General features: G+C 29.0%; 4 protein-coding genes across 7 annotated transcripts; 3 read left to right on the forward strand and 1 right to left on the reverse strand.

The window, feature by feature from the left end:
- Positions 1 to 6,337: 6,337 nt before the first annotated feature.
- Positions 6,338 to 11,872, reverse strand: LOC145745053 (uncharacterized). Of its 4 annotated transcripts, none has more exons than XM_082563038.1 (15): positions 11,509 to 11,872; positions 11,275 to 11,355; positions 10,781 to 10,852; positions 10,431 to 10,583; positions 10,160 to 10,345; positions 9,854 to 10,066; positions 9,682 to 9,786; positions 9,469 to 9,582; positions 9,294 to 9,377; positions 8,693 to 8,776; positions 8,532 to 8,615; positions 8,372 to 8,455; positions 8,249 to 8,311; positions 8,012 to 8,193; positions 6,338 to 7,910 (listed from the first exon to the last, which is right to left on the reverse strand). In XM_082563038.1, the coding sequence occupies exons 1-15, from the start codon at positions 11,551 to 11,553 to the stop codon at positions 7,052 to 7,054; spliced, it is 2,409 nt and encodes an 802-aa protein (XP_082419164.1). In that variant the 5' UTR covers positions 11,554 to 11,872; the 3' UTR covers positions 6,338 to 7,051. The 4 variants fall into 4 exon arrangements, with proteins under 4 accessions (XP_082419164.1, XP_082419168.1, XP_082419166.1 ...); XM_082563039.1 differs by having other exon boundaries at positions 6,339 to 7,910; positions 10,431 to 10,568; XM_082563042.1 differs by lacking the exon at positions 8,532 to 8,615.
- Positions 11,873 to 13,074: 1,202 nt separating this feature from the next.
- On the forward strand, positions 13,075 to 15,120 carry LOC145745418 (UPF0669 protein v1g209471-like). The gene has a single exon (XM_082563491.1). The coding sequence runs from the start codon at positions 14,080 to 14,082 to the stop codon at positions 14,626 to 14,628; it is 549 nt and encodes a 182-aa protein (XP_082419617.1). The 5' UTR covers positions 13,075 to 14,079; the 3' UTR covers positions 14,629 to 15,120.
- Positions 15,121 to 15,501: 381 nt separating this feature from the next.
- Positions 15,502 to 24,248, forward strand: LOC145745342 (FAS-associated factor 1-like). The gene is made up of 14 exons (XM_082563391.1): positions 15,502 to 15,762; positions 16,184 to 16,311; positions 16,924 to 17,021; positions 17,421 to 17,649; positions 17,854 to 18,037; positions 18,811 to 19,033; positions 19,318 to 19,473; positions 20,589 to 20,730; positions 21,340 to 21,476; positions 21,957 to 22,045; positions 22,548 to 22,628; positions 22,777 to 22,917; positions 23,193 to 23,345; positions 23,679 to 24,248. The coding sequence occupies exons 1-14, from the start codon at positions 15,730 to 15,732 to the stop codon at positions 23,772 to 23,774; spliced, it is 1,890 nt and encodes a 629-aa protein (XP_082419517.1). The 5' UTR covers positions 15,502 to 15,729; the 3' UTR covers positions 23,775 to 24,248.
- An 856-nt stretch (positions 24,249 to 25,104) lies between these two features.
- Positions 25,105 to 27,813, forward strand: LOC145744622 (TBC1 domain family member 15-like). The gene has a single exon (XM_082562517.1). It carries the CDS (start codon positions 25,164 to 25,166, stop codon positions 27,117 to 27,119), a length of 1,956 nt encoding a protein of 651 aa, XP_082418643.1. The 5' UTR covers positions 25,105 to 25,163; the 3' UTR covers positions 27,120 to 27,813.
- Positions 27,814 to 27,902: the final 89 nt, after the last annotated feature.

The raw sequence follows: 27,902 nt of genomic DNA on the forward strand, positions 1-27,902 counted from the left end.
GGGGTTTTGAAAACTTACCTATCATGTCGCTCCAATTTATTTTTGATATTTTGTGGAAGACAACGTACCCAACCACGATATATCTTCAAAAAAGTGAACAAAATATTAGAAAGTGGTCAAATGCAGGTGTAAACTTTGTATTTTTGTAATATACGCTATAGAAGTGACGTCACAAATCGGGGATTTTGACAACTTACCTATCATGTCGCTCCAATTTATTTTTGATATTTTGTGGAGGACAACGTACCCAACCACGATATATCTTCAAAAAAGTGAACAAAATATTAGAAAATGGTCAAATGCAGGTGTAAACTTTGTATTTTCGTAATATACGCTATATAAGTGACGTCACAAATCGGGGGTTTTGACAACTTACCTATCATGTCGCTCCAATTTATTTTTGATATTTTGTGGAGGACAACGTACCCAACCACGACATGTCTTCAAAAAAGTGAACAAAATATTAGAAAGTGGTTAAATGCAGGTGTAAACTTTGTATTTTTGTAATATACGCTATATAAGTGACGTCACAAATCGGGGGTTTTGACAACTTACCTATCATGTCGTTCCAATTTATTTTTGATATTTTGTGGAGGACAACGTACCCAACCACGACATATCTTCAAAAAAGTGAACAAAATATTAGAAAGTGGTCAAATGCAGGTGTAAACTTTGTATTTTTGTAATATACGCTATAGAAGTGACGTCACAAATCGGGGGTTTTGACAACTTACCTATCATGTCGCTCCAATTTATTTTTGATATTTTGTGGAGGACAACGTACCCAACCACGATATATCTTCAAAAAAGTGAACAAAATATTAGAAAGTGGTTAAATGCAGGTGTAAACTTTGTATTTTTGTAATATACGCTATAGAAGTGACGTCACAAATCGGGGGTTTTGACAACTTACCTATCATGTCGCTCCAATTTATTTTTGATATTTTGTAGAGGACAACGTACCCAACCACGACATATCTTCAAAAAAGTGAACAAAATATTAGAAAGTGGTTAAATGCAGGTGTAAACTTTGTATTTTTGTAATATACGCTATATAAGTGACGTCACAAATCGGGAGTTTTGACAACTTACCTATCATGTCGCTCCAATTTATTTTTGATATTTTGTGGAGGACAACGTACCCAACCACGACATATCTTCAAAAAAGTGAACAAAATATTAGAAAGTGGTCAAATACAGGTGTAAACTTTGTATTTTTGTAATATACGCTATAGAAGTGACGTCACAAATCGGGGGTTTTGACAACTTACCTATCATGTCGCTCCAATTTATTTTTGATATTTTGTGGAGGACAACGTACCCAACCACGATATATCTTCAAAAAAGTGAACAAAATATTAGAAAATGGTCAAATGCAGGTGTAAACTTTGTATTTTCGTAATATACGCTATATAAGTGACGTCACAAATCGGGGGTTTTGAAAACTTACCTATCATGTCGCTCCAATTTATTTTTGATATTTTGTGGAGGACAACGTACCCAACCACGACATATCTTCAAAAAAGTGAACAAAATATTAGAAAGTGGTCAAATACAGGTGTAAACTTTGTATTTTTGTAATATACGCTATAGAAGTGACGTCACAAATCGGGGGTTTTGACAACTTACCTATCATGTCGCTCCAATTTATTTTTGATATTTTGTGGAGGACAACGTACCCAACCACGATATATCTTCAAAAAAGTGAACAAAATATTAGAAAATGGTCAAATGCAGGTGTAAACTTTGTATTTTCGTAATATACGCTATATAAGTGACGTCACAAATCGGGGGTTTTGAAAACTTACCTATCATGTCGCTCCAATTTATTTTTGATATTTTGTGGAAGACAACGTACCCAACCACAATATATCTTCAAAAAAGTGAACAAAATATTAGAAAGTGGTCAAATGCAGGTGTAAACTTTGTATTTTCGTAATATACGCTATATAAGTGACGTCACAAATCGGGGGTTTTGACAACTTACCTAGCATGTCGCTCCAATTCTTTTTTTATATTTGGTGGAGGACAACGTACCTAACCACGACATATCTTCAAAAAAGTGAACAAAATATTAGAAAGTGGTCAAATACAGGCGTAAACTTTGTATTTTTGTAATATACGCTATATAAGTGACGTCACAAATCGGGGGTTTTAACAACTTACCTATCATGTCGCTCCAATTTATTTTTGATATTTTGTAAAGAACAACGCACTTAATTACGACATATCTTTAAAAAAGTGAACAAAATATTAAAAAGTGGTCAAATACAGGTGTAAACTTTGTATTTTCGTAATATACGCTATAGAGGTGACGCCACAAATCGGGGGTTTTAACAACTTACCTATCATGTCGCTCCAATTTATTTTTGATATTTTGTGGAGGACAACGTACCCAACCACGACATGTTTTCAAAAAAATGAACAAAATATTAGAAAGTGGTCAAATACAGGTGTAAGCTTTGTATTTTCGTAATATACGCTATAGAAGTGACGTCACAAATCGGGGGTTTTGACAAGTTTTTGACAAATCGTGAGTTTTGACAACTATCATATTAATTGTTTTATTTTTAATTGGTTTATGGAGTGTTTTTGTAATAAATTTTGTTAATCTACCGATGGTAAAGCGGTGAATTTGATGACGTATTTTCAAATTTTAGCCTTTTCGCTGATTCGTGTAAAATCCCTTAACCACCAACGGCGTCATTTTAAATGGCAACTTCTTTTTTGCTTTAAAGGTTGTGTTTTTGCTTGCGTTTTATCTTCCATAATAAGATTCCTACCCATTTTTAAATTATTGCATTCGCTTGAAAACTGTTTTCGGTTTCAATAATTTCTTTATGATATTGCTTTACGAAATGGTCCAAACCAGAGCTACGTTTACAATAAAGATATGTTTATTTAAGTTCCCTAAAATCTTGTTTTATTATACTTCGCGTAAGGTTGTTGGTTAAAACCGATTGTAAAAAACAGTCCAGCATACTTTAAACAAATGTAATTATCAAAATTGGAGAGACATATTAGGAAAGTTGTCAACACCCCCGATTTGTGACGTCACTTCTATAGCGTATATTACGAAAATACAAAGTTTACACCTGCATTTGACCACTTTCTAATATTTTGTTCACTTTTTTGAAAATATGTCGTAATTAAGTGCGTTGTTCTTTACAAAATATCAAAAATAAATTGGAGCGACATGATAGGTAAGTTGTCAAAACCCCCGATTTGTGACGTCACTTATATAGCGTATATTACAAAAATACAAAGTTTACACCTGCATTTAACCACTTTCTAATATTTTGTTCGCTTTTTTGAAGATATGTCGTGGTTAGGTACGTTGTCCTCCACAAAATATCAAAAATAAATTGGAGCGACATGATAGGTAAGTTGTCAAAACCCCCGATTGGTGACGTCACTTCTATAGCGTATATTACGAAAATACAAAGTTTACACCTGCATTTAACCACTTTCTAATATTTTGTTCACTTTTTTGAAGATATATCGTGGTTGGGTACGTTGTTCTTTACAAAATATCAAAAATAAATTGGAGCGACATGATAGGTAAGTTGTCAAAACCCCCGATTTGTGACGTCAGTAATAACACGTATTTCAGTTCAGTACAAAAGTTTACTCCTGCTTTTAACAATTTTTCAATGTTTTGTTTAATTTAATTTTAATTTTAAAGTGTTAAGAACCTTGCCAACTTATTCTATATTAGGTTTGGTTTTAATTTGTTCCCTTTAAAGGGGCTATTTTACCCCGTTATTTTTTGTATTGTACGATTATAAAATATTTGGAATCACTATTTTTTTTAAATTATCCGCCCAAGCAAAATTCTCTGCTACTCTCTGCCAGCTCTCTGGCAGAAAGGTGGTGGTGTATTTATGGTTCGAAATCTTAGATTTCGAAACATATTGTTATTGTCCGTATATTTATTTTTATTCTTACTAATCCGAATTTTGAAATCGAATAACTTTTGATTTTGTGTATATAAATCTCTAAAATTTTAGTATGTTGTTTATTATCATATTGTGTTTCAATCCTCCTATTTTGATGATTTAAATATCACTAATTACTAATTAATAGGTGTTTATTTATTAAAATTTAAAGTTCGTTATTGGGTTTTCAAAGTTTGGTCAGTTATATATCATAATATTAATAAGTCAAAAATGGATTAAAAATTAAAGTTTAATATTAAGCAATTAAAATTTAGTATAATGTATTTTATAATATTACTAATTAAAATAAATATTAAAAAAAATAATTTTTGTTTGTTTATTATATTTAAATGCTTGTTTATTAATTAAAAATCAATTTTAGGCATTTAAAACTTGTCTAATGTATATTCTGATATCAACAACTTAAAACTGGGTTAAAAAAATAATTTTTGTTTGTGGAGTATATTTAATTACTTTTGTTAATTAAAAAATTAAATATTGATATTTTAAAACTTAAAATAATTTTGTTCCGAAATTTTCTTATCCACGTTTTTAGTCTAATAATTGAATATGTAATATTAAATTTATTTATTTAGTTAATATTTATAATTAAGTAATGTTTATGCATAATTTTATTTATTAATAAAGATTAATTTTAAAAATAATCAAATGATTTCGAACCATATTTTATTTATCAAATAAATCTAGTTTTTATTAATATACTTTGTTTAAATTTTTAAACTATTAAATTTTATAAATAAAATATTGGGTTTTATTATCGTAGAAAGTGTTGGATAGGAAATGAATTGCTGGTAAAATGGTTTTGATCTTATGTAAGTAATCCAAGATAGTATATTATGGTGGCATTGTCACCAAACCCAGCATACACAAGGGTAAAATGTTATCGTAAAGGGGTTAAGTTTGTCATAAAGAAGATTAATTTACTCTATCAATTTATTATGGTTCGAAATCTTAGATTTTGAAACATATTGTTATTGTCAGTGTATTTATTATTGTTTTTATTCTCTCTAGTCAGAATTTTGAAAGACGATAACTTCTGTTCTTTAAAATTAAAAGTTCTAAATTTTCACTATGGATGTTGTCGCAAACCTTCTATTAACGTCATTTAATCAGTTAGTGTATGTTAAAATGTTTTAGAAGAGACGACGCTCCCGTATAACTGAACTTCACTAAGCCGAAAAATGTTTTGTTTAAATGTCGATTGGAAAAAAACAAAATTGTTCCGTTATAAAAACTACGCTAATTACGGACTTAAGTTTCAGACTTTTGTAAAATTGCTACAAATTAAAAAAAGTCTTTTTACAGGGAAAAATATAATGTTACTTAAACAGAGATCAACAATTGTTGAGCATGAGTTCGCTTAAAAATATTTGTCAAATTCGTGCGTTAGAACAAAATTTAAATGTTTTAAAATATCCTTTATGATTAAACTTAGTTTAGATTTCTAATAAAGGTTATAGAGGCAAAATGTACATAGAACGCGATAGGAAACGCGTGAATTTACAAATCTATATTAATCGCCACTGCCATCTAGCGGGAAGGAAAACTGATAAATTTTAGTGACTACCATCCATCAATTCGTTTTATTTGAACACATTAGCAGAACTTAGACTAAAAATAGTTGTATTAAATATATTTTAAAACAGCAAATAGTTGTATTAAATATATTTAAAGGGCAAATTTGAAATACAAAATGACAAAACATAGAATAAATCCTGTTTTTAGCACTATTAGTTTTAATTTGCTATTTGTTTGTTGAAAAAAACTTCTAAACCCCAACCATTTCTACAACTAAAAAGAAATAAAAAATACCTAAAATAAAGAAATCATAATATAAACAAATAAATAAATAAAATAGGGTGTTAATTTAAGTGGCTATGTTATGATACTTAGTAAATTTAAGTGTAAAAAATGTGTACATTTATTATTTTTAAATTTTAAAATAGATATCTACAGATTAAACAACTATATACCTTTAACAAATACATAAAAACAAAATTTGTTTATATAGCTTTATTATTGCATTTTTTTTATGTAAAACTTAGCTTGGCATGTTAAATAAATTTTAAACCCAATGATATAATTATATTTACACAGTTCATTAAGGAGTCTTTTTTAAATTTTTGACCACATTTTGTTAAACATATCACTACTTGTTCTTTTTTAAATTTTTTCACTACTTGTTCTTTTTTTAAGTTTTTAAATTTTTGGTCTAATAATTAATAAAGGTTCTAGTCTAAAAATTAAATACGAAGTATTCAACTAATTAGTTTTGTAATATTTTTAATTAAGTAATGTTTATGCATAAATTTATTACAATAAAAATTTATTTTAAAAATAATCAAATAATTTCGAACCATATTTTATTTATCAAACAAATCTAGTTTAATAGATTATTATACCTAAATAATTGATAGATTTGCCCAAATCATAAAGAAAAATTTTGCTAAAACTAAAAACAGTATTATTTGTAATCTTTAATTGCCTATTGTAATACGTTTAATAAGTAAAAATTTTGCAAAAAGAAAATTAAAAAAAAACTTTTTAAGATTTTTGTTTTAATTAAGGTACAAACAAATTGTAAATATAAAATTTATGTAAAAACACTTTTGAGGCACTTTTACAGAAACTTTTGGTACTATTTTAACAGAAAAACAATCAACATTTTTCATACAAAACCAATACAATAGGACAGCGTACTATTAGCATTCCTAAAATGTAATAGATTTGAAAGTGCAGTGCACGCCAAAACAAATAACAAAAAATGGATCCCTGTCAATTCAACTCGAGAAGACTTAACCCAATGACAATTATGCCTTAAACAAACTAACTCAATCACACCTTTTTATTTTAATAAAATAAATTTATGGATTGATTGTCACAGAGTAGCTTTTATCGGGTAAAATTGGCTGGTCACCGAAAAATTGCATATTAAAATAAAACAAAGATAAATATACTTGTAACTAGTTAAGCACCATGAAAAAGGAAAATTGTTATATGGAAATAAAGACATTAATAAAATCCTTACAAAACTGTATATTCTGATTCCAATCACACAATAAAATCAGAAAATGTTTTACTCAAAATTCAAACTATTCTGTAAATTGAAAGTGTGGTGGGGAAAATTTATCGATCTGATGACAGTTAAAATAATTCTGGCATGGATTCTTAAATTTAAGTTTTCTAACAATTTTACAAACATATTCTTGAATTGTACACAGATCTATTGTAAAAAGTTTTTTTTGAAGGCAATCTCTAATGTCAATGATTAATGGTCGTTCATTGGGACTATGTTCCCAACAATTTTCCATTACTGTTTGTAGAAGATTAATAATTTCAATGTCATCCTCATCATTTAGCGTATCTTTTAAATCTTTTATCGCCTCTACACTAGGCCTTTTACCTAATTTAATATACTCTAAATAAGTATTTATTTGGAAATTCTCATAAGGAGTTTTTCGAGTTAATATCATGTAAACTATCATCGAAAAACTATACACGTCCGTTGATTTACAAAACTTTAGATGGGGATTTTGTAATGCTTCTGGAGCTAAAAATACTTGTGTGTTAATTATTTTATGAGAACTTGGACTTGCAGAAGTTTCAGCAGTACATGTCCCAAAATGTGCCCCGCCAAAATCTGATATTTTACACGTTAAATCATCAGTAACAAGAATATTATGAACTTTCAAGTCACCATGGGTAACTCTTTGAGATGCGAATAAATTGTGCATAAATGCCAATCCACTGGAAATGTTGGATACAAATCGTAAACGAATGGCAGGAGGAATAATTTGAACTTCTGTTCGATGTAATAGAAGAGAGCTTAGATTTCCCCCTAACATATATTCCATAAGTATCCCTGCGGATTTTGGCCATGTTGTATAACCAATAACTCTTACAACATTGATGTGGTTTGATAGTTGTAACATCTGACATTCATTCCTTATTCTAATGGTATCACATAAACACAATCATATTTATAATAACGGCTGAGGTGTAAAAAATACATATTAAGTAGCTTAAAATGTTATTTATAAATATATACTAACTGTTTATGAATTTCATCTGTTTCCAATTTTGATCCAGTTGTTACAATACATTTAATGGCAACAGCGCCCCATGCTTTGGTAAAAGCAAGACGAACACAACCATATGCCCCACTACCTAATGAACCTTCAGTACCGGACGCACAAAAAATTGTTTTTGGGTTGTGATATGTTATAGGCTTTTCCTGTAAAATATTTTATTAAAAAAAATAAATAATTTTAAATAAATTAGGTTGATACCGCTATGCTATCATTTATCTTCTTTTGGAGCCTTTCATTCTCCTCTTTTAAATCTGCATTTTCCTTCAATAATAAAATCATTTTTAGGTAAGAAAACCATTACATAATGTTTAGGTAGTTTACCTTTTTTTTTATATCCATATCGTTTTTAAAAGTCTGATTTTTGGTTTCCAAAATCAAATTTTGTTTTAACAAATCCTTTTGTTTCTAAAAAGTAAAACAATAAATAAGACATATTGTTATTAAAAATAACAAATTTAAATATACACATGCTGGAGATTACTTTTTCTTTTATATTTAAACTTGATTCAAGCATTATTTTTTTTGTGTGTAAATTTGCATTCTTAGTTAAAACTTCCTCCAATTCCTTAAAAAATTAAGTAAACAATTAGCATTTTATACTGAAAATGTTTTTTTAACTATTATGCAAAGTTTGATAGTTACTCTTTTCTTGATACCCATATTCTTTTTAAAACTTTCGTTCGTACAAGTTAGAACCCAATTTTGGTTTATCAAATCCAATCGTTTCTAAAAAGTAATACAATAAATATTGTTAATAAAAGGCTAAATATAAATAACTAATAATAATATACACAAATTGTCATTTACCTTTTTTTCTAAATTCAAACTAGATTTAAGCATTACATTTTTTGTGTGTAAATATTGATTTTGAGTTAAAAATTCCTTTATATGAAAAGTGTTTTTTTAGAAACAATTATGCAAGGTTAGGTAGTTGAATGTTTAAAAAAATTAGCCAGAAAAAAGTTAGCTAGAACGGGCAGCAGAGTCATGTGGTAAGAACACTTGCTACATCACATGAAGTCATGAGTTCGATACCCAACGTTTTCATGCTGTAGCGCCCTAGTAAGGACAACTATAATATCCCAAACTGCCACAGGCAACTCGAGAATGGGTTAAAGTAACTGATGTTATTCTTTGTTTAGGTTGCGCATTCGACCTTCCTACATTGAGAACTTAAATATTATTACCATTTTTCAAAATTTAGTTTTAAGCGCATTATTAAAAGTATACAGTTATAGTTCACCTTTTTCATTGAACCCATAAGATTTTCACTATTATTAAGTTTGGTTTGTAGAATAGAATTTTGTTTAGATATCTCCCAACATTCCTAAAAATATTTGGACAAGTCAAACATATTGTATGCAAATACATTTTTACATTTATTTAAAAACCCATTTGGTAAAATATTATACTAGTACCTGAATATCACATGGTGGAAAAGCATTTTCCCCTTTTTCTTTCTCAAAATCTTCATGTATTTTAGCAATGGTCTTAGGTCTTTGAAATTTTATTTCCTTTAGAACCCATTTATTCTTAAAAGACAAAAGTAGAAAGTAGATACAAATAAAAATGTTTATATTTACAAAGAGTCTATAACACATAACATGCACAAAAAGTCTTAAAATACTCACAGCTCGTAAATCAATAACATCTTGAATCAAAAATCGAACTCTAGATGAAGTATTTTTTTCTTTGACTATTTTATCCAAGTCGAAAAAATATTGTTCCATTTGAATCTATATTATTTAAAAAATTTATTAAAATTTAAGATAAAACAAAATTAATTGGGTATAATTTGTTCACATTTTCTTGTTGGTGGTCCAAATCCTTTCCAATTCCAGTCAATAGGTAGCACAAACCCCTTAATGAATTTTCATCATTGCATCCAAACAGTGACACAATACATTCATGCATAACTTTTTCATTCAGCATTTTTAACTTAAAAAGCTCACCGATAAACCGAATATTGCCTAAAATACGCTGCAGTGCACTTGGCCTTTCTTTCTCCTCCAAATGCTAAAAAAGTTGCTTTACAGTAAATTTATAGCTCATTTGGAGATTTAAAGCCAACAATAATATCAATTTACAAAAAGTTTACAAATACAATACCATTTTAGGTTGTTTTGATTGAAGTTGTAAATCTTTATTTTTTGTTATTTCCTTTTTGAACCCAATCTCACATTTAAAAATCAAAACTTTGTAAAGTTTTAAACCCAACGGACTATTACCCCACAATTGAAACATACCTCTGCACAAATTCGCATAAGCTTCACTATAAAGAGGCTCTCTAACTGCCTTTATTATTTAAAAATATTGTTTTAAAATAACAAAGTGCAAATGTTGACTTATTTATATTATTTCTTACTTAAAATTTATTTACCTTTTTATATATAAGGTCAACAACACCATGTATTCTTTCTTCAGTATTAATTTCCAAATTTTTCACTTTTTGCATTAAGGGAATAAATTTTTCAGGAGTCAACTTGTTTAATATTGATCGCATATTTTGAAATGTTTCCTTTAAAAAAACTTGCTTTACAAATGAAGTATGCAATGTAAAAAAAAGGTTGTATTAATATATTAAAACCTAACAACAAACCAGAAAAAAATTATTTTTGCATATTTTAAAGTTAATAAAAAGAATTTATTTTTAATTGGTAAAGATGTTTTGTTGTTTTTAACACTACAACGAAGAGTCAGTTTATGCCCATAAAAAGAAAAATTTCTTACAACAGTGTTTTTTTCTTCAAGAACCCATGACCGGGTTTGGTTAAAACGACTTGGTTTCCAAATTTTAATCGACTTTAAAACAAAAAAAGTTTTAAGAATTTAAAAGGTTTTAAGCTAAATTAAGTATTTCAAGATTTTTTTGTACATATCTTCATCCTTGATGTGGAAGGTCGAATGTGTGACCCAAACATAGAGTAACAACTGTTACCCTGACCCAATCTCGAGTTGCCTGTGGCAGTTTGGAATATAATAAATTATAATTTGACGATAATTATGCTGCTGATTAAATGCTGGCTCAGCACAAGCTCATACCGGTTATAGCGCCTCATCAAGGGCACTACAGCATGAGAGCAGTTGGGATTGAACCAACGACCTTATGTGGTGTAGCAAGTGTTTCTACCACAACACCACGCTGCTGGTCAAAACAAAATTTTAATTAATATATAAACTAAAGTTATTTTTAACACACCAATTTATTCGTTTTACAACATTACCTCAAGTTCATCACAGTCTGAAAAATCAGAACATTCATAAGATGTTGCAGATGATAATGAACTTGAACATGAATTCTCATCCTGAAAAGAAATGTGGTTTTAACAAATTTTTCCTAGTTGTGGAATGAAATAAAATACCATTTTTAGTTTATATCTAAAGCTTAAGTAGGCCTTAAAATATTTTGTCAATAAAAAAGCAAAAAAATACAAAAGCTGTACAAAAACAGGTTTTACTTGAAATTGAAAATCAGTGATGTCAGAATCTGAACTGGAATACATCGATACCAAATCAGTTGAAGATCTTTAATTTGGATTTAATATACTTAGCTTACTTAAACTTTGTGCATTGTTCAATTTTTGTTGTAAAATTTACTCTACAATATATTGTTTAAGGTCAAGTTGGTTTCCCACGTAAAAAAGTAATTGCATATAAGGAAGGATACCACTACCCCTGTTGTCCACCCCGATAGAATAACCCGTAGGTTTAGCCAAAAATATCAGGCATAAATTACTCCAAAATTGCCGCACGATTTTGTAAAGTTTACTTTAGTTGGAAAGTTATGGGAAATTAAGATCTTTAAATTGACACACATTTCTATAAATTTTACTGGCGTCCCTTTTGCGCACTTAAGGGGAAAGTACCCTATGGGATATTTTGGGCATAGAGATACTAATATATACACTATTATTAGTATCTCTATGATTTTAGTATCTCTATGAGTTATTAGGGGGAAGCGGAATTTGAGGGAATGGAAAATGAAGGAACGGAAATTGAAGGAACGGAAAATGAAGGAACCGAAAAATGAAGGAACGGAAAATGAAGGAACCGGAAAATGAAGGAACGGAAAAAGAAGGAACCGGAAAATGAAGGAACGGAAAATGAAGGAATCGGAAAATGAAGGAACGGAAATTGAAGGAAAGTGAAAAAAGGAGAGGCGGAATTATAAAAAAATAAAACGCGGAAATTCCGTTGACTGTTTATTTGTATTTAAGTCAATATTATTTAAGAAATAAATGGGAATTTTACATAAGAGGGTTTGGGTATGCTGGGGTAATAAAAATTAACTCATTATTGCTTATCAGTTCTCGAATAAATGACAGTAATCCTAAATAAACAGTCAACGGTATTTCCGCGTTTTAGTATTTAAGATTCCGCCCTCTCCTTTTTTGCTTTCCTTCATTTTCCGGTTCCTTCAATTTCCGTTCCTTCATTTTCCGGTTCCTTCATTTTCCGTTCCTTCATTTTCCGGTTCCTTCATTTTCCGTTCCTTCATTTTCCGGTTCCTTCATTTTCCGTTCCTTCATTTTCCGTTCCTTCAATTTCCATTCCCTCATTTTCAGTCGACCCGTTATTAGTATCTCTATGATTTTGGGGTTGTAAGATATACACTGTATATATTAGTATCTCTTTAATTTTGGGGTTGTAAGAAGTAATTTTAAATCAAAACACATAAATAAAATTTTTAATATAAATATTATAAAAAACGTTTTAACAACATTTTAATACAGAATTTAATGTTAAAAGATTTTATTTATTTAGAAAGCCGAAGTCATAAATCTTCACTGAATATTTTTTGACTTAATTTTAATCATCATGGTAAAATTTTATATTTTAACATAAAAGTACATTTTTTTTTAAAAAAAGCATTTTTTTTTGTTTTAAATAGAAAAAATTTCTAAAGCCACCGCAGTTTGATTTGAGGGTAAAATTTCTATCACGAGTGGGAGCAAGAGAATTCGTTTGTGAAACAAGTCGAAAAACATAAGTCTCAGAAAGTTATTAGTGACAGCAAACAAATAACCAAAATGAAAACTAGCAAATATAAGCATACCGCGCAAAACAAATTGACGGTGGTAGGTGGTATCTTAATTTTGAATATAAACAAAATATTTATTTAAGGGATTACTTATTGCTTACACGAGATTTTGTTAATTAAACATTCTGAATGTCACTTAGTTAAAAGCGTAGTACTAAAGTACGGGATGTGGAAAGTTGCGGGGCACTGGAAATACCGAGGCCGTATGTAAACGTTAACAAAAAATTGCTGAATGCGAAAAGGACGTAATTTTTATACCCGCCCCAAACTTTCCTTGTGCTTTATATTCGATTTTGCATCATTTCTTGGCCCTTAAAGTCAATCCCGCATCACCCCTTAGCCCTTTAAATAAATACAGCAATCATCCTGCAAAAAAGTACAAAAATTTCGTTCCGTCCTGCATTCTACGAATTTAGTATTGTCCCGTTTACATACGGTCTCACACTATCCCGCATTCCGTATTTTAGTATTGTTCGTTAAATAAAATACTGTAACAGTCTAATTATGTTTAAATAGTAAATAGCAACTTTTAAATAGTTAAACTGTGTTTTATGTTTCTATCGATCTAAGATACTTCATGGTCATAATTAGGGTAATAATACTAAAGTAAGGGATGCGGAAAGGGGAGGCCATACAGCCTGTAGTACAGCCATATGTAATTGTTTACCAAAAGTTGCAGAATGCAGTTAGGGGCAAAATGTTTATACTTCTTACAAAAATTTTAGATCACTCAACATTCTGGGACATTTTTGTTAAGGTTATCATATAGTTCTGCATTGGGTACTTCAGTATTATTTCTTTGTTTACACTTTGATATGAGCATCTGGCTAAATTTGATAGTTTTACATTATCCAGAACAATTTTTAATACTACAACATTAATAAAACCAAGTAACTCTAATAACCACGCCAGGTGAATATTTAATACAGTATTTTCAACTCAAACTTTTTTGTAACAAAGTTTTAATTGTTAATTCGTTGATGGAATTATGGTTTCGGTGAAACAATTTATAGATTACACATTATTGGGATTGTTGTTTTATGCATTAAAAATAGTCAGTGGAACAGAGGATTCTGACTTTTCTTCTTATCTAAGACTTTTTCAAACATTTAATGGCAGAGTTGGTGCCGAGAATTTTACATACTACCAGTTGAAATTGAAAGGTCATGTGATCATAAAATTGGAGTCAGTAGAAGGCGATGCTGACCTATACGCATCCTCAAGCACTTTGCTTCCAACGTGGGAAAACTACAGTATGAAATCTGACACTTGTTCCATTGACTACATTGTTGTTGAAAAAGTTGAAAAACGACCAATCGGTATTGGTGTTTACGGCCATATACATTGGCCAATGAGCACATTTCGTCTCTCGATTTATGTTGACGATCATGCAGTTGATTATTCATCAGAGAAAGAAAGTAATGATCATAAAGAAGAGTCAACTTTTTCTAATGTCAATGAAGAAAAAGAAGAGGGATCCATATTGTGGGACATTTTTTGGACAATTTTAAGAGTTATTTTGGATGGTTTACTTTAGTCAAAAATTACCCTCTCACATGCAGTAGAGTTAAACATTAAATTATTTCAAAGTATTACTTGGTTACAAATCTTGATTATTTTTTATATTAATTTCGAGCGTTTTCTGTGCAATGTTAAATTTGGTAAATAAATATTGTTTTAATTTTTTGTTTCGATTAAATTATGCTAGGTTTTACTATTTTAATTAAACATAGTCTATGCAAGTATTTCAAGCCTAATTTCAATATTTGTTTGACACTTAAACAGATACTTAAAAGCATGTGGTAACCTTTGTTCTGCTTTAGTCTTCCTGTGGTTTATTTTATGTTAGGCCTATATTTATATGTGTATACATGTTTCAAATTTATTTTTTTCATTAAAAATGGTATAATTTTTTTCTGTTTTGTGTAAATTAAAAAATGTTAAATTTTTGGTTTGTATTTTAAAAATACATAGTTATTAATGTTACATAATGTATAATTTTTAAATTATGTTTAATAAATTAACGCTAAATATAGTGTTTAGTTTAGGCAGAAATAAAATATATTAATTGCCTGAAATAAAATATATTAATTGCCTGAAATACTCTTGTTTAACCAAAAGTGTTTGTTAGTTTTTAGGGTCAGCAAAGTACTTTATTAAATTATTTTAAATATCCAAGTTAAAAAGTTTTAATATTAAACAAAATATCTTTCACTTACTGAGCTGTATACAATTACAGTATCGTTAAGTGAAAAAATTTTAACATAAAAAAAAGTTTTATTTTTTAGTATGTCGATTTCACTATTTTATGTTAAAATTGATTTTTGTATGGTCGAAGTAATAAATTCGGTAATCTCTTTTATTCAGGCGAGAGTTTTTCGAGAAAATTTTATAACGTATAATGGCGATGACTTCGTATTATTGAACATTTTAAAAGAGAAGTATTTACGTCATTTACTTTTTTAAAAGTGTTTTGTTTGTAGTCGTATTATTGTTCCTATAAAAGCTTGTGTGACAAACCCTTGAAACTATAGGATAGAACCAAGTTAAAATAGAAACAGAATTTTTCGAATTTTTAAAGTCGGTCCGGAAGTAAAAAAGTAAACAAGCGAAGTCTGAAAGTAAAGACAAAGAAAATATGGAAAGAGAGGAAATTCTTGCCAATTTTCAGGTATTTTTATGATAACAAAATTAGGTTCATGTAATAACACTAATTATTCACAATAAGTGATAAGAGAATAAAACTATTTAATAACCGTTAAATGATATATTTTGGTTTTACGTTTGTAAGTTTTGTATTTTATTTTAATAATTTTGTTTGGAAATGGAAAATATATATATATACCCACTTTATATAAAACATATATATACCTCACTTATATATATACCCCACACTAAAAAAACAACATATATATACCCCACACTAAAAAAAGATAAAGCTGATATTATATAAACCTTTGCAATTTTTCTGACTTAGTTGGAGAAGATTTAATTTATGACTTATAGTAACACCAACATTAAATTTAATTACTCACAATTAATCTACTTAAATTTTTGTTTTTTGTTTAAAAAGTTTTTGTTTAATTTTTTAGGCTTGTTCTGGCACTGAGGATATAGCAGAAGCAATGGCAATTTTAGAACAATTTGATTGGAATTTACAAGGTGCTCTTAATGCTTTTTTAGGAGAACCTCACTTTCAACCAACTACAAATGGCTCAAAGTAAGTTTCTTTTCATTGTTTTACATAACAAGAAAACACTTTTTTAACAGTCAGTGTGTTTGACCATTGCAAATTAAAAGTTAACACCTATTTGAGATATCTAGTAGAAACATCTGGTCACAACAAAAACAGCTTTTTTTATAATAGTTTACATGGAGTTTACAATTATACCTTCTTTATTCTTGTTATTTAAAAATAAGGTGTAAAGATTTAATAATACAAAATTTTGCCGAAGTAAATAAGTTTTGTTATGATGTTGTTGTTATTTACTTATGTCTCTACGAGAGACTTGTTTGTGTAAATAAATACTATTTGTTTATTCACTCACATTTAAACGTTATTTTACTAAGACTAAGTCTTTTTTTAATGGTTTATCATGTATTTATGTAATATAATATTATAAAAGTGTTTTTTTATTTTGTGTCTTAGTTTTTTCCTGTTATTTTTAAGTTTTTATTTATGTTTTAATGGTATTTAGTTTGTTAAGTTTAAATAATGTTTTTTTTACATTCTCTGGTTTACAGAATACAACCCAATTTGTTTTGTTTATACAAAGTTTTTAAATTCAAAATGTTGAGGTAATAGTAATTTTTTTTATTTATTTGTATTTAGTTTTGTAGCTCATAACAGACAACCCAGGATGCTTACTTTCTCTTGTAAACTTGGTGAAACTGTAAAAGACATTACCTTAGATGATGCAAGTTCAGTTGGTAAGCACAGCTTATATAATACCCATTTTTACAGTTTAAAGATAATTTGCATTCTCGGAATATAACCTAGTTCCTAATTGTTTTAGTAATTTTATAGCCTTGCCTTGTTATTATTGTTGATTTAGAAAATGTTATTTAAACTTAAAAATGATGCCTTAGTTTTTACCTTAACACTCTGCAAAAGGTGAGTGGCAGATATAGCTTTATTAGTAATACTTGTAGATAGCCCAGTCTTCAGACAGGATTTTAATTGTTGTAATAAGGTCGAAACTCTCACCTAATATTTGCTTGCGATAATTAACTTACACCTTACTAGATTATTTATAGATGTAGCTGTGTAAAGTTTCCCCTTTTTATTTGGTACTTTATTTAACACTATGATTGAACATTTTTGTACAGCTGATTTAAAAGAAATGGCTTCCATAGAGTTAGGCATAACTCCCTCCGAAACACAATTTGAGAAGTGGCCAACTGGTAGCGGTCAACCCTCTGACAATACCATATTATCTAGTCTTAATTTACCACACTTGGTGTCGCTAACAGTCAGGCAACAAAGTCAAGTGCCAGCCGGAGTTTTATTTGGTATTGATGATCCGGATTCCTTCACAATGCCATGCACTGCTTTAAAGTAATTTAAAAATTATTTTTATTAGAGTATAAAAAATTTGTTAAAATAAATTTTAAAATTTTCAGTTAGCTTACTTTTAATAGTTGAAAAAAATAAAATAGGCCTATAGTACTAAATTAAAATAAACGTTTAGTTACTTTTGATCAGATCCATTTAAGATTAAGATTACTGCTTTTATAATTTTATTTTATGTTTTTTTTTCAGCATTTTAACGAAAACTTACAAACTTAAAATTTACAATGAAGACACAGATGACATTTTTATACAATCCTGCCAAGGTTCAATGACATTTGGAGAACTTAAAATGGATGTTGCAAACAGAACTAATATTCAACCGAAAAATCAAAAATGGAAGGGATTTGCTGTAAAAAATCCACCAGATGAAGATGTGAGTATTTAAGTTTTTGTATTAAGGCAAAGGGGGCTTTTTTTTTTGAGTTTTTATTTGGGTTCAGTTAATAGATATATTACAATGATACAAATGCATATATAAGGTAATATTGACTTTTGGCATTTATACTTTAGAATCAAACAAGTGTATTGTACTGGTAGCAGTGGGAATTAAATTTATAACCGTTAAGATCTGTAAAAGTATTAATTGTAATTTAATAATGGTTCCAAGCCAATTTTGTGCAAAAAAAAATTTCTTGATTAATACAAATATTAGGTACAAATTTGTAACACTATGACATCATAATCATTCTAAATAATTACTGTGATAAACATAAAAGGCCAATTTCACATTGCATAAATAATTTAAAAATCAAAAAAATTTTGCCATGGATAAGAAAAATTTAAAGCGTTTAAGCTGCCAATCAATTGTTAACCAGCCTAAAAAAGTTAAAAAGGGAAAATTTTTAAATGCAAATGAATCAAAAAAGCTGTTGGATTATGAAATATCTGGGCGTAGATTTAGTAAAAGGGTTGAGTTAAAGAACCGTACAGGATTTTGTAAGTCTACACTTAAAAAAAAATAGCTTAAAGTTTTGGGGTTTGGTGGATTTGGTATATAAAATTTATACGAAAAACAAGATTTTGGGAACTTATAAAACTTCACAACTTATGAAATTTGGCCTAAAATATACAAAAATTCAACAACCCCAACTTTAAGCACTTTTTCTTTATTTTTAATCTAATTATTTAAATTTTATCTAAAAATAGCAAACCATTGCAAGTCTCCAACTTACTGAGCCGTTGCATGATGTAACTGTAAGCTCTTTAAATAAACCAATGAGACCTCGTGCCAATGGGCCTGTTACAAGCTCTGTTGCGGCACAAGCTATTTTATTGAGCAGTGATGAGAGTGAAAATGGTGAAACTGCGGATAATTTTGAAGAATTTTTTGCGTCTGGTTCTACTTATAATTCCTCACATTCTCCTTTGAGTGAGTTGTGTTGTGTCATGAATATTTTCAATTTTTTATGTGTTCAATTGTAATTTTATGAACAATGTTCGTGAATGATAATTATATCTGCATTTTTTCTAAATTGTTTGTAACAAATCGTTTCAAGAACATTTTTTTTAAATCTACAACTTTAAGTTCGTTACATTTATTGTGAGAAAAGTGTGTTTGGGAAATATTACCAAAAATAATGTACATTTTGCTAGGTCGTAACCACCATTAGTCATTTTAGTTTTTACCAAATTAATTATTTATTATTTTTGTAGTGCCACCACAAGCTGATGATGTAAAAGCAGCCCAAGCCCAGTTTTGTGAAAAGTTTTTTAACCGATATGGTATGGGTCCCATATTCAATGGTGATACACTTCAAGGTGCTATACAAGAAGCCTTTGGCAAAGAAGCTAGACAAAGAAAATTAGTCGGTATGTAGTATATTCTAACTCGGAATATTTTTAAACTTTGATATTGAAATTATTATAGTGTTAGGCCAATTTTTTTACAATAACATTGTTAAGTTTCACTAATGTGTAAGGTTTGCACTTGAATTGTTATTAAAGACAATAGGCTATAATGTAGTGGTTAAAACACTTGGTGCAGCATGAGATCAATGGTTCGATTTCCTTTGCTTCCATGTTGTTGCACCCCTTGGGCTTAAAAAATGGTATAAATTTCAAGCACAAAACAAATTAGTGGGTTATTTATTCGTCTATATGTTAAAAATTAAGATTAAAAACTGCAAAAAAACAACTTAAGACTTACACAGGGTAACAAAAGTTACCATATTATTATGTCCCTAGACCAACCCTCCTACAACGAGAATATAAATATAAAAAAATTTATATGTATTTAAAGCTTTAAAATAGTTTTATTATTTAAATTTCATATTTTAGGCAAAGTTTATGTGATTTATTTGTTAAATATACTTTAAATGTTGCAACACTTCAGTAAACAAATAAATTATAAAAATCCCCTAAAAGTAAATTATTCTTTGCCATATTGTTAAGCTTTGTATTGAACCTGGGTGTATTTTCTGGTGCTTACCCTGTTATTCTACAAAGCGTTTAGTTTTGTATTGTTAAATTAAAAATGAGGAACTAATAAAGTTTGTAAATATTCTTTTTTTAAAAACGCTTTCCTGATTTTTTTTTTGAACTTTAATTCTTTTTGTGGGGAATTTTAAAACATAAAACTTAGCTTATATTTCTGTTATTAAGTTTTTGAATAACCCTAAATTGGGTATTCAAAATGCTAATATGTAAAGTTATTTTACCAAAAAAAAAATATATAAAACCAAATGATTGATCCAGTTATAAAAAGTTTAATCACAAAAAAGGTTTATTTTTTTATGTGGGACAAAGTCAATACCTAAACACAAAAAATAAAAAGTAATTTTATAGCAAAGAAATAGAACTATAAAACCAACCAGTTAAACCCTTTTTAAAACATCTAACCACGAAAAACATTTACTTTTTTCAAGCCATGGTCTATCTTTAACACAAAAGTTGCTATATTAAATCTAAAATTTACATTTTTTTAGCGGTGTATGTTCATCATGACAGAAGCATTCAAAGTAATGTTTTCTGTAGTCAAATGTTGTGTGATGAAAGTATCTTAACTTTTCTGAACCAACATTTTATTTGCTGGGGTTGGGACGTTACTTCGGGTTACAATAAAGAAAAGTAAGTTCCTGTTTCATTTTTAGTATCTTAATTATGTTTAAAAAAGAAAAATTATATTTTTTTGCTTAAGTTTATGTGATTTCTTAATAAAAAATATATTATTTAGCCGAAAATTTAGTATTATTTGGTACATAAATATGTTTAATTTTTGAATATTTGTATTTATAAAATAAAAATGTTGGTGCTGTTTAAATGGTTATGCAACGTTAGACATTGTATGTTTGGTATTACTTAATACCTGTAATAGACATATACGTATAAACATACTTATAAATTACATAATTTAATTTGTAAATATATTTCTTAAAATTATGTAACTCTGTAAAATGTTTCCCTGAAAATTTACATGCTTACAGCTTACAGTATTTTAGTAAATTTGTTGTATAAAGTTTAACACCATTTTTACATGTCCAATACGTAATGTTGTTATGTAACTATGGTTTATTATGTTTATTTTGTGAGTATGATATAACATGTTTATTTTTAATACTAGTATAGAGCGAACTATTTTTTATATTTTGTATAGAGACATATAAATTATAAATACAATTTGCCACTTAAATAAAAGTTTCTGTCTGCTTTGGTATTTAAAATAAACCTATTTTTTAGATTTTTAGAAGAATGCAGGCAACACATGGGATCAGCGTTCGCCGACACAATAAAAAGGATAAAAACCGATGATTATCCAATTTTAATACTTGCACAGGGTAAAGGGAGAGCTTGTGATGTCACTGCAATTATTCAAGGTTTGTAATAAACAGTCTTAGTTGAATTTATTTTACAATGCAATTAAATATTAACGTTTTTTTCTACCTTAACAAAATTCTTTATTTGAATTAATAATAGATTTAAAAAATATTTTCGATATTTTAAAGGCCTGTTGGTTTTTTTTAGATCCATGTTATCTATAAAATATAAATAAATATTGATTTAAAAGCACTTAGCGGACAATCTATTTAGTGTTTTAAAACCCGTAAATCAGTGCCTCTTTTCACTTTATTAAAATTAGACCTAAGTTTTAAGTTAATAAATACATAGTGCCAAAAATTAAAACTTTTTTGTTAAATTAATAAATACAAAATGTAAAAAAAATTTAGTTTTTATGCTATGTGTAAAATTATTACCTTAAATATTTTTAGAACTTTTTTTAGGCACCATTTAGGCATTTATTAAAAGTTGGGTTATTAATTATTATTAAAATTTGGATTATTAATTTTTTGTTTTAGCTAATATAGATGTCAATGAATTAATGGTAAAGTTAATGAAAGCAGTTGATGATGGTGAAGTACAAAGAGATTTAGATATTAAAGATGAGGTAACTTTTTCAAGTTTTTTATTTTATTTCTAGATTTTCATATACCCCTGTTCATTATAATAAATGGAAAATTTAACCATATTGTGTCATGATATTTTGCTTCACTTTTATTACACAACAATTCAAAAAACTAAATAGTCTATTGAAGTTTAGTTTCGTAATACAGTTAAATAGAAATTCTGTTATGTAATAAAACCAAATACGTAACTCTTTTAACCATATTGTGTCATGATATTTTGCTTTACTTCTATTACACAACAATTCAAAAAACTAAATAGTCTATTGAAGTTTAGTTTCGTAATACAGTTAAATAGAAATTCTATTATGTAATAAAACCAAATACGTAACTCTTTTAAGAAAATTATTAAGATTTCCTGTTATGTAATACAGATACCCACAGACTTAATAGCTTTTGTAATTTTCTGCATTATCGCAATGTTTTTGTTATTGTATTTTAATTTTTGTTTTTGAAGCATTTTTATATGTTTTTTTCATATAACAGGATTATAGAAATGCGCGAGAACGAATTAAATTTGAACAAGAAGAAGCATATAGACAATCACTTGAGGCCGATAGAGCAAAGGTAAAAGTTACACAAAAAAAACACTTATTTGTAAATATCCCATTAAATAATAAATAGTTTTATAACGTATCAAAATATCAAAAATATATTCAAAAAAATATAGTTTTTTTAATAATTAAAAAATTTGGTGTAAAAAAATTTTTTATAGCTCCTGGCCGAACAAGAGTCTGTTCGTCTTCAAGAAGAGGAAGAAGCGCAAAAAAGAGAACAGGAGAAGAAAGAGATCGAAGATATTGATCGGTTGAAATTGTTAGTTCCTGATGAACCAAGTCCTGACTGTAAAGAACCAGTAAGTTTAACATTAAAAAAAATAAAAAATTTTAAGTTATAGTAAAAATTTGTCATTTGTTATTCTTTCTGTATCTACAATCATAATCTGGTTTAGTCAAATAAAAGACAACTCAGCACTTGAAGTTTTTTTTTATTAAAATATTTGAACTAGAAGATGATATTACATTGGGTGTCCAGGGCTGAGCTGGTTTGAGTTTAATGAATATCAAACCATAAATGTTATTTTTTTGTATTTCATATAATTTCTACATTAATTTAGCTTGTTTGTTGTAGGTAAGTAAAGTAAGGTTTCGAGCACCCGATGGAAGTACTTTTATGAGATCCTTCTTGGCTTCTGCTACGCTTCAAACCTTGGCAAACTATGTTGGCTCAATGGGTTATAGATCAAATCAGTACAGAATTCTTAAACCATGGCCTAAAACTAATGTAAGTATTACAAATTAGTGTTATTTTTTTACTAGACATGTGCCGAAACACAATTTTGTTAAAACTTAGTCATTTTCTATCACCTTTCTACCCTAACCTTTCTTAATTTTTTAAAATTTTAACTTAAATTAAGGCTTTTATTTCTTGAAATCTTGACTTAAATTTTCGAAAATATCTTTAAAATTCTTGTTTTAAGAAATTTGTCTATTAGGTATAATAGTTTTTGAGAATACAGGAGAATACCAAGTATTTATTCTTGGTAATGGTAATGGCTGTATAGATGAATGAAAAATATCAACTATAGATCAAAAAATATTATTTTTATGTTTTTAGCTTCTTGATCTTGATCAAAATTCTTCGTTGCAATCTAATAAAATTTACCCACAAGAAAGTCTAATAATAGAAGAGTTACCAGACTACGAAGAGTAGCAAATTACTTTGTTTATTTATATTTCTTTTTGTCAGTTTTCATTTTAAAATAAACAGGAACATATATTCCAAATTCTTCATTAGCAATTTAAATAAAAGTTTTGGTTGTTTAACTGTAAAGTTTTAACTATAAATTTTTTTCCAAATTTGGTCAAAGTTATGCTATTGTATCGTTTGAGTAATGGTGTTACATTTTTCTTTGTCATTTCGTCTTTTTTGTTTTTTGATTCTATTTTTAGGCAATTTTCCTATCTTGGCTGCACTAAAAGTTCAGGAATTTACTGTATATTTGAAATAGTTCACTTAGAAAATACAATATAATAATTTTTAATTGTTTACAGCTTTAAAATTTACAATGTTTTTATACACCTAATAATAAACATTGTTTTCTAACAAATACCTACAATTTTATTATTATCCCCAAATATTTAATTTTATTACATAAAAACTTCTGGTGACATTTGTAGCTACTATGTTTTTTTAGTATAAAATGAATTTGTTTTCTAGTTGTACATTTACCTTGGTCACTGTGTGATAAATTTGTCACAAAATGTAATTATAAAATTTTGTTACTTGGTTGATTAGATAAGTATTATTTTTTTTCCATGTGTTTATCCCCGACATGGAAAGGTCCACTTTACAACCTAAACAGGGTAACAAGTAACAACCGTTACCCCGACCCAGTCTTCGAGTTACCTTTTGCGGTTAGGGATATTATAGATTATAATACCCCCGATAAATAAGCTGCTAATAGGTGCTGGCTCAGCAGGAGTTCATTCCGTTTTTGGTGCTTTATTTAGGGGCGCTACAACATAAGACCAGCGGTGATCGAAACCACGACCTCATGTAGTGTAGCAAGTTTCCTGACCACTACACCACGTTGCCAGTTTTTTTATATTATTGTCTATATTAGTTAAAAAAATTTAAGAAAAAACAAACAATTGAAATAAAAAACGGAATCGAAAGTCTTAACAAACGAATGGAAAATAATTTACAAAACAAAGTCACGTGACAAATTGTCACAACCATTGTTTGACGCATGACGTGACATCAATTGATTGTCACGTGACTTTGTTTTGTTATTCATCGCTAGCAAGTCAGGTGATCGAACGTCACTTTTCTTAACTATTGCAAGTTTTACTGCCATAAACCCATATAACCAGTCAGTTTTATGTTGTTACAGTTATATATATTTATCTGACATTGTACTGGAATAAAATAATTTTTTTTTGTGTTTAACGTAGTTAGCTGACTTAAAAGTAAGACTTAGTTTTATTATAAAAAAGGAACCATAAAATTCTAAATTTGCCTAATTTTGTTTTGCAGTTTTTTAAAAATTATGGTCAAGACCATATACTGATAACAGTTAATAAAACGATCTGATTTAAAATGGATGTGGATGTGTTGGATAAGGATTGGGATGCCAACCCACAGGACCAACTTAACACAGTTTTTGAGAAGAAAGGAGTGTTTGTACATGCTTTATTACCGAGTGAAGGAACAGATGAGATTATTGCTGGCACACTTCGCATCGTCGAGACAAATCGCACAAGGTTTGTAAGGTGGAATCCAAATCAAGACGAAGTGCTCGTAAAAAATAATTCTGTAAGTCCTGCAGATGCTCAAGTTTTGGATAAAGAAACCAGCTCGGTTGTGGGTGGTAATGCTTCTGTCACTGGACAAGAAATGTCGATAGAAATAAGAAACAGCGGTGTACCATACACAAGAAATACAAGCGATCCTGAGTGGACACTTGTTGATGAAAGTAACAGAGTTAACAGTGAAACTGAAGAATCTGACTCTGTTATGGAAGAACTTGCAGCTACTCCTTTAAAGTTTGACTTTATTGTTGCAATGCAGGAGTTAAAGAGAATTAGAAAATCTAGTAAAGGGGGGTCATGGCAATATCTTAGTATTGAATTGGTTGATGGTACACAACTTCCTGCCTTACATTTCCACCAAGGAGGATCCAAGAAATTTCTTAAAGTTCTCGAGCAGTATGTGTTTCTCACAAATGTGCCAAAGGATCCTCGAACCTATGATGTTTCATTTCATGATCACGAAGCTTTGACTCAATCTTTTGACGAGCTAAACCTTTTCGGGGACAACCAAAAGCAAGAAAATCCTGCTGCTAAATTCTTAGAAAACCCAGTCACTTCAGCATTTAGTGGCTTCTCCAAAGTCACAAACTTCTTGCAAGATATGTTAAATCCAGCAGAAGTAGCAGCGACCACATCACGTCCACAGAGTAAGCGTGTAACAATGGACTTTACACCTGAATCAGTTAACGCTAAGCGAATACAGACTAAGACTGTTGAAGAAACTGCTGGTGGATTTGAAGTGATAACTTGTGCGCAGCTAGGACCCCGATTAAACCCACCAAGAAGCCTACCAATCACAATAGAAATCTGGAATAGTTTTCAGAACGACAAGGGTTGCTTTACGGAGGTTGACAAACTGAAATCGGCAATCTTTAAAAGTGGAATTGAAAGTAACCTTAGAAAAGAGGCATGGAAATATTTACTTGATTACTATAAGTGGGATATGCCAACATCTGATTTGGTGGAATACCGTCGTGTAAAAGAAGAGGATTACTACAAGATGAAATTACAGTGGAAGTCAGTAAGTGCTGATCAGGAAACAAGATTTACAGTGTTGCGAGAAAACAAAAGTTTGATCGACAAAGATGTTAACAGAACAGATCGAACACGAATCTTCTATGAAGGCCAAGAAAATCTCAGCCTTAAGCTTTTAAATGATGTCTTAATGACATATTGTATGTATAACTTTGATCTTGGTTATGTTCAAGGAATGAGTGACCTACTCTCTCCTATCCTAGAAATAATGGGCAACGAGGTTGATGCGTTTTGGTGCTTCGTTGGCTACATGAACTCGGTAAAGAACAACTTTAGCGTCAGTCAGCATGGCATGAAACAACAACTTCAACAGCTGCGCCAACTTATTCAGTATCTTGATCCTGAGCTTTTTGAGCATCTGGAAGCAAAGGAATCCTCCAATTTGTATTTCTGCTTCCGCTGGCTATTGGTTAGGTTTAAGAGAGAATTCAATTTTGAGGATATCCAAACACTCTGGGAAGTAACCTGGACCGAGCTGCCATGCAAAAATTTCCATCTTGTCATTTGCCTTGCTTTGTTGGACACAGAAAAAGCAAGTCTGTTGAGCCCCGAATGTGGTTTTACTGAGATTCTGAAGCATATCAACGAACTGTCTCTGAAAATCAACCTCGAATCGACTCTAAGGAAGGCAGAAGGCATTTACCTGCAGCTGAATGACTGCAAAAATGATTTGCCTGGACATGTACGAGAAATACTTGGACTATTTTAAATGTTTGTACATTCCCTGAAAAGCCTTGTTAAAGGAGGAACTAACTACATTCTGCAGAATTGAATTACAACTAAATATATTCAATAAAGATGTTAGTTAATGTAAAAATGACGAAAATAAAATTGTCTTTTTAAATAAAAGTGTTATATTTTTTCAAGTTCTATCATGTTAATAAAGAAATGTTATTTATGTTAAAAGGGTCTGAAACTTAAAAAGACATTAATAAATTTTGTTTATGAATATTACTTGTTATTATTTTAATGTATGTTACCTTTTGTTTTCGATGTATTATACCATTTGTACATAAACCTTAATTGCACTTTTTGCTGTAACTTTTCTTGCTTTTTGGTTACACCCAATTTAAAAAAAAGCAAAGCCACTGTTATCTTTATAATAAAAATGTTTACATTTAAATTAATTTTGCTGGGTTCGTGGGTTAATTTATTACTAATGATATTGGAATGTTATATTTAATATTTCTTTTTAATTATAGCTTAAATGAATTAAAAAAATAATATTTTGTTAAATAATTACTAATCTAGTTTTCAAGCTTTCAAAAATGCTATAGCTCTTTGTAAATAACACTTTTGTTGTTATTTTTGCGGAAATCTACATTCTAAGTTTCATTTTCTGTCAGTGTCCTTTACTTAATAATTTACATTTGTTAAAATTGTAAATTGCAATAAAACATGACGTAATTGGTGGAAGAGTATAGTTTTGTAGTAGAACGCAATTTTTGTTGAGTAGAAAACGGAAAATGCAACGTAACTTTGGTTCGATTAC

Source organism: Corella eumyota, chromosome 3 (assembly GCF_963082875.1).
Source record: "Corella eumyota chromosome 3, kaCorEumy4.1, whole genome shotgun sequence".
NCBI classification, from domain to species: domain Eukaryota; kingdom Metazoa; phylum Chordata; class Ascidiacea; order Phlebobranchia; family Corellidae; genus Corella; species Corella eumyota.

Bases quoted from the DNA above. Each gene is read 5' to 3' on its own strand.
- LOC145745053 (XM_082563038.1), bottom strand. From the start codon at position 11,553: ATGTATTCCAGTTCAGATTCTGACATCACTGATTTTCAATTTCAA. The intron at 10,346-10,430 runs GTAAATAAATTT...TAAATAATAAAG, and splicing joins TTGACCTTATATATAAAAAG to GCAGTTAGAGAGCCTCTTTA. The intron at 9,583-9,681 runs GTGAGTATTTTA...TTGTCTTTTAAG, and splicing joins ATGTTATTGATTTACGAGCT to AATAAATGGGTTCTAAAGGA.
- LOC145744622 (XM_082562517.1), top strand. From the start codon at position 25,164: ATGGATGTGGATGTGTTGGATAAGGATTGGGATGCCAACCCACAGGAC.
- LOC145745418 (XM_082563491.1), top strand. From the start codon at position 14,080: ATGGTTTCGGTGAAACAATTTATAGATTACACATTATTGGGATTGTTG.
- LOC145745342 (XM_082563391.1), top strand. From the start codon at position 15,730: ATGGAAAGAGAGGAAATTCTTGCCAATTTTCAG. The intron at 20,731-21,339 runs GTAAGTTCCTGT...CCTATTTTTTAG, and splicing joins TCGGGTTACAATAAAGAAAA to ATTTTTAGAAGAATGCAGGC. The intron at 22,629-22,776 runs GTAAAAGTTACA...AATTTTTTATAG, and splicing joins TTGAGGCCGATAGAGCAAAG to CTCCTGGCCGAACAAGAGTC.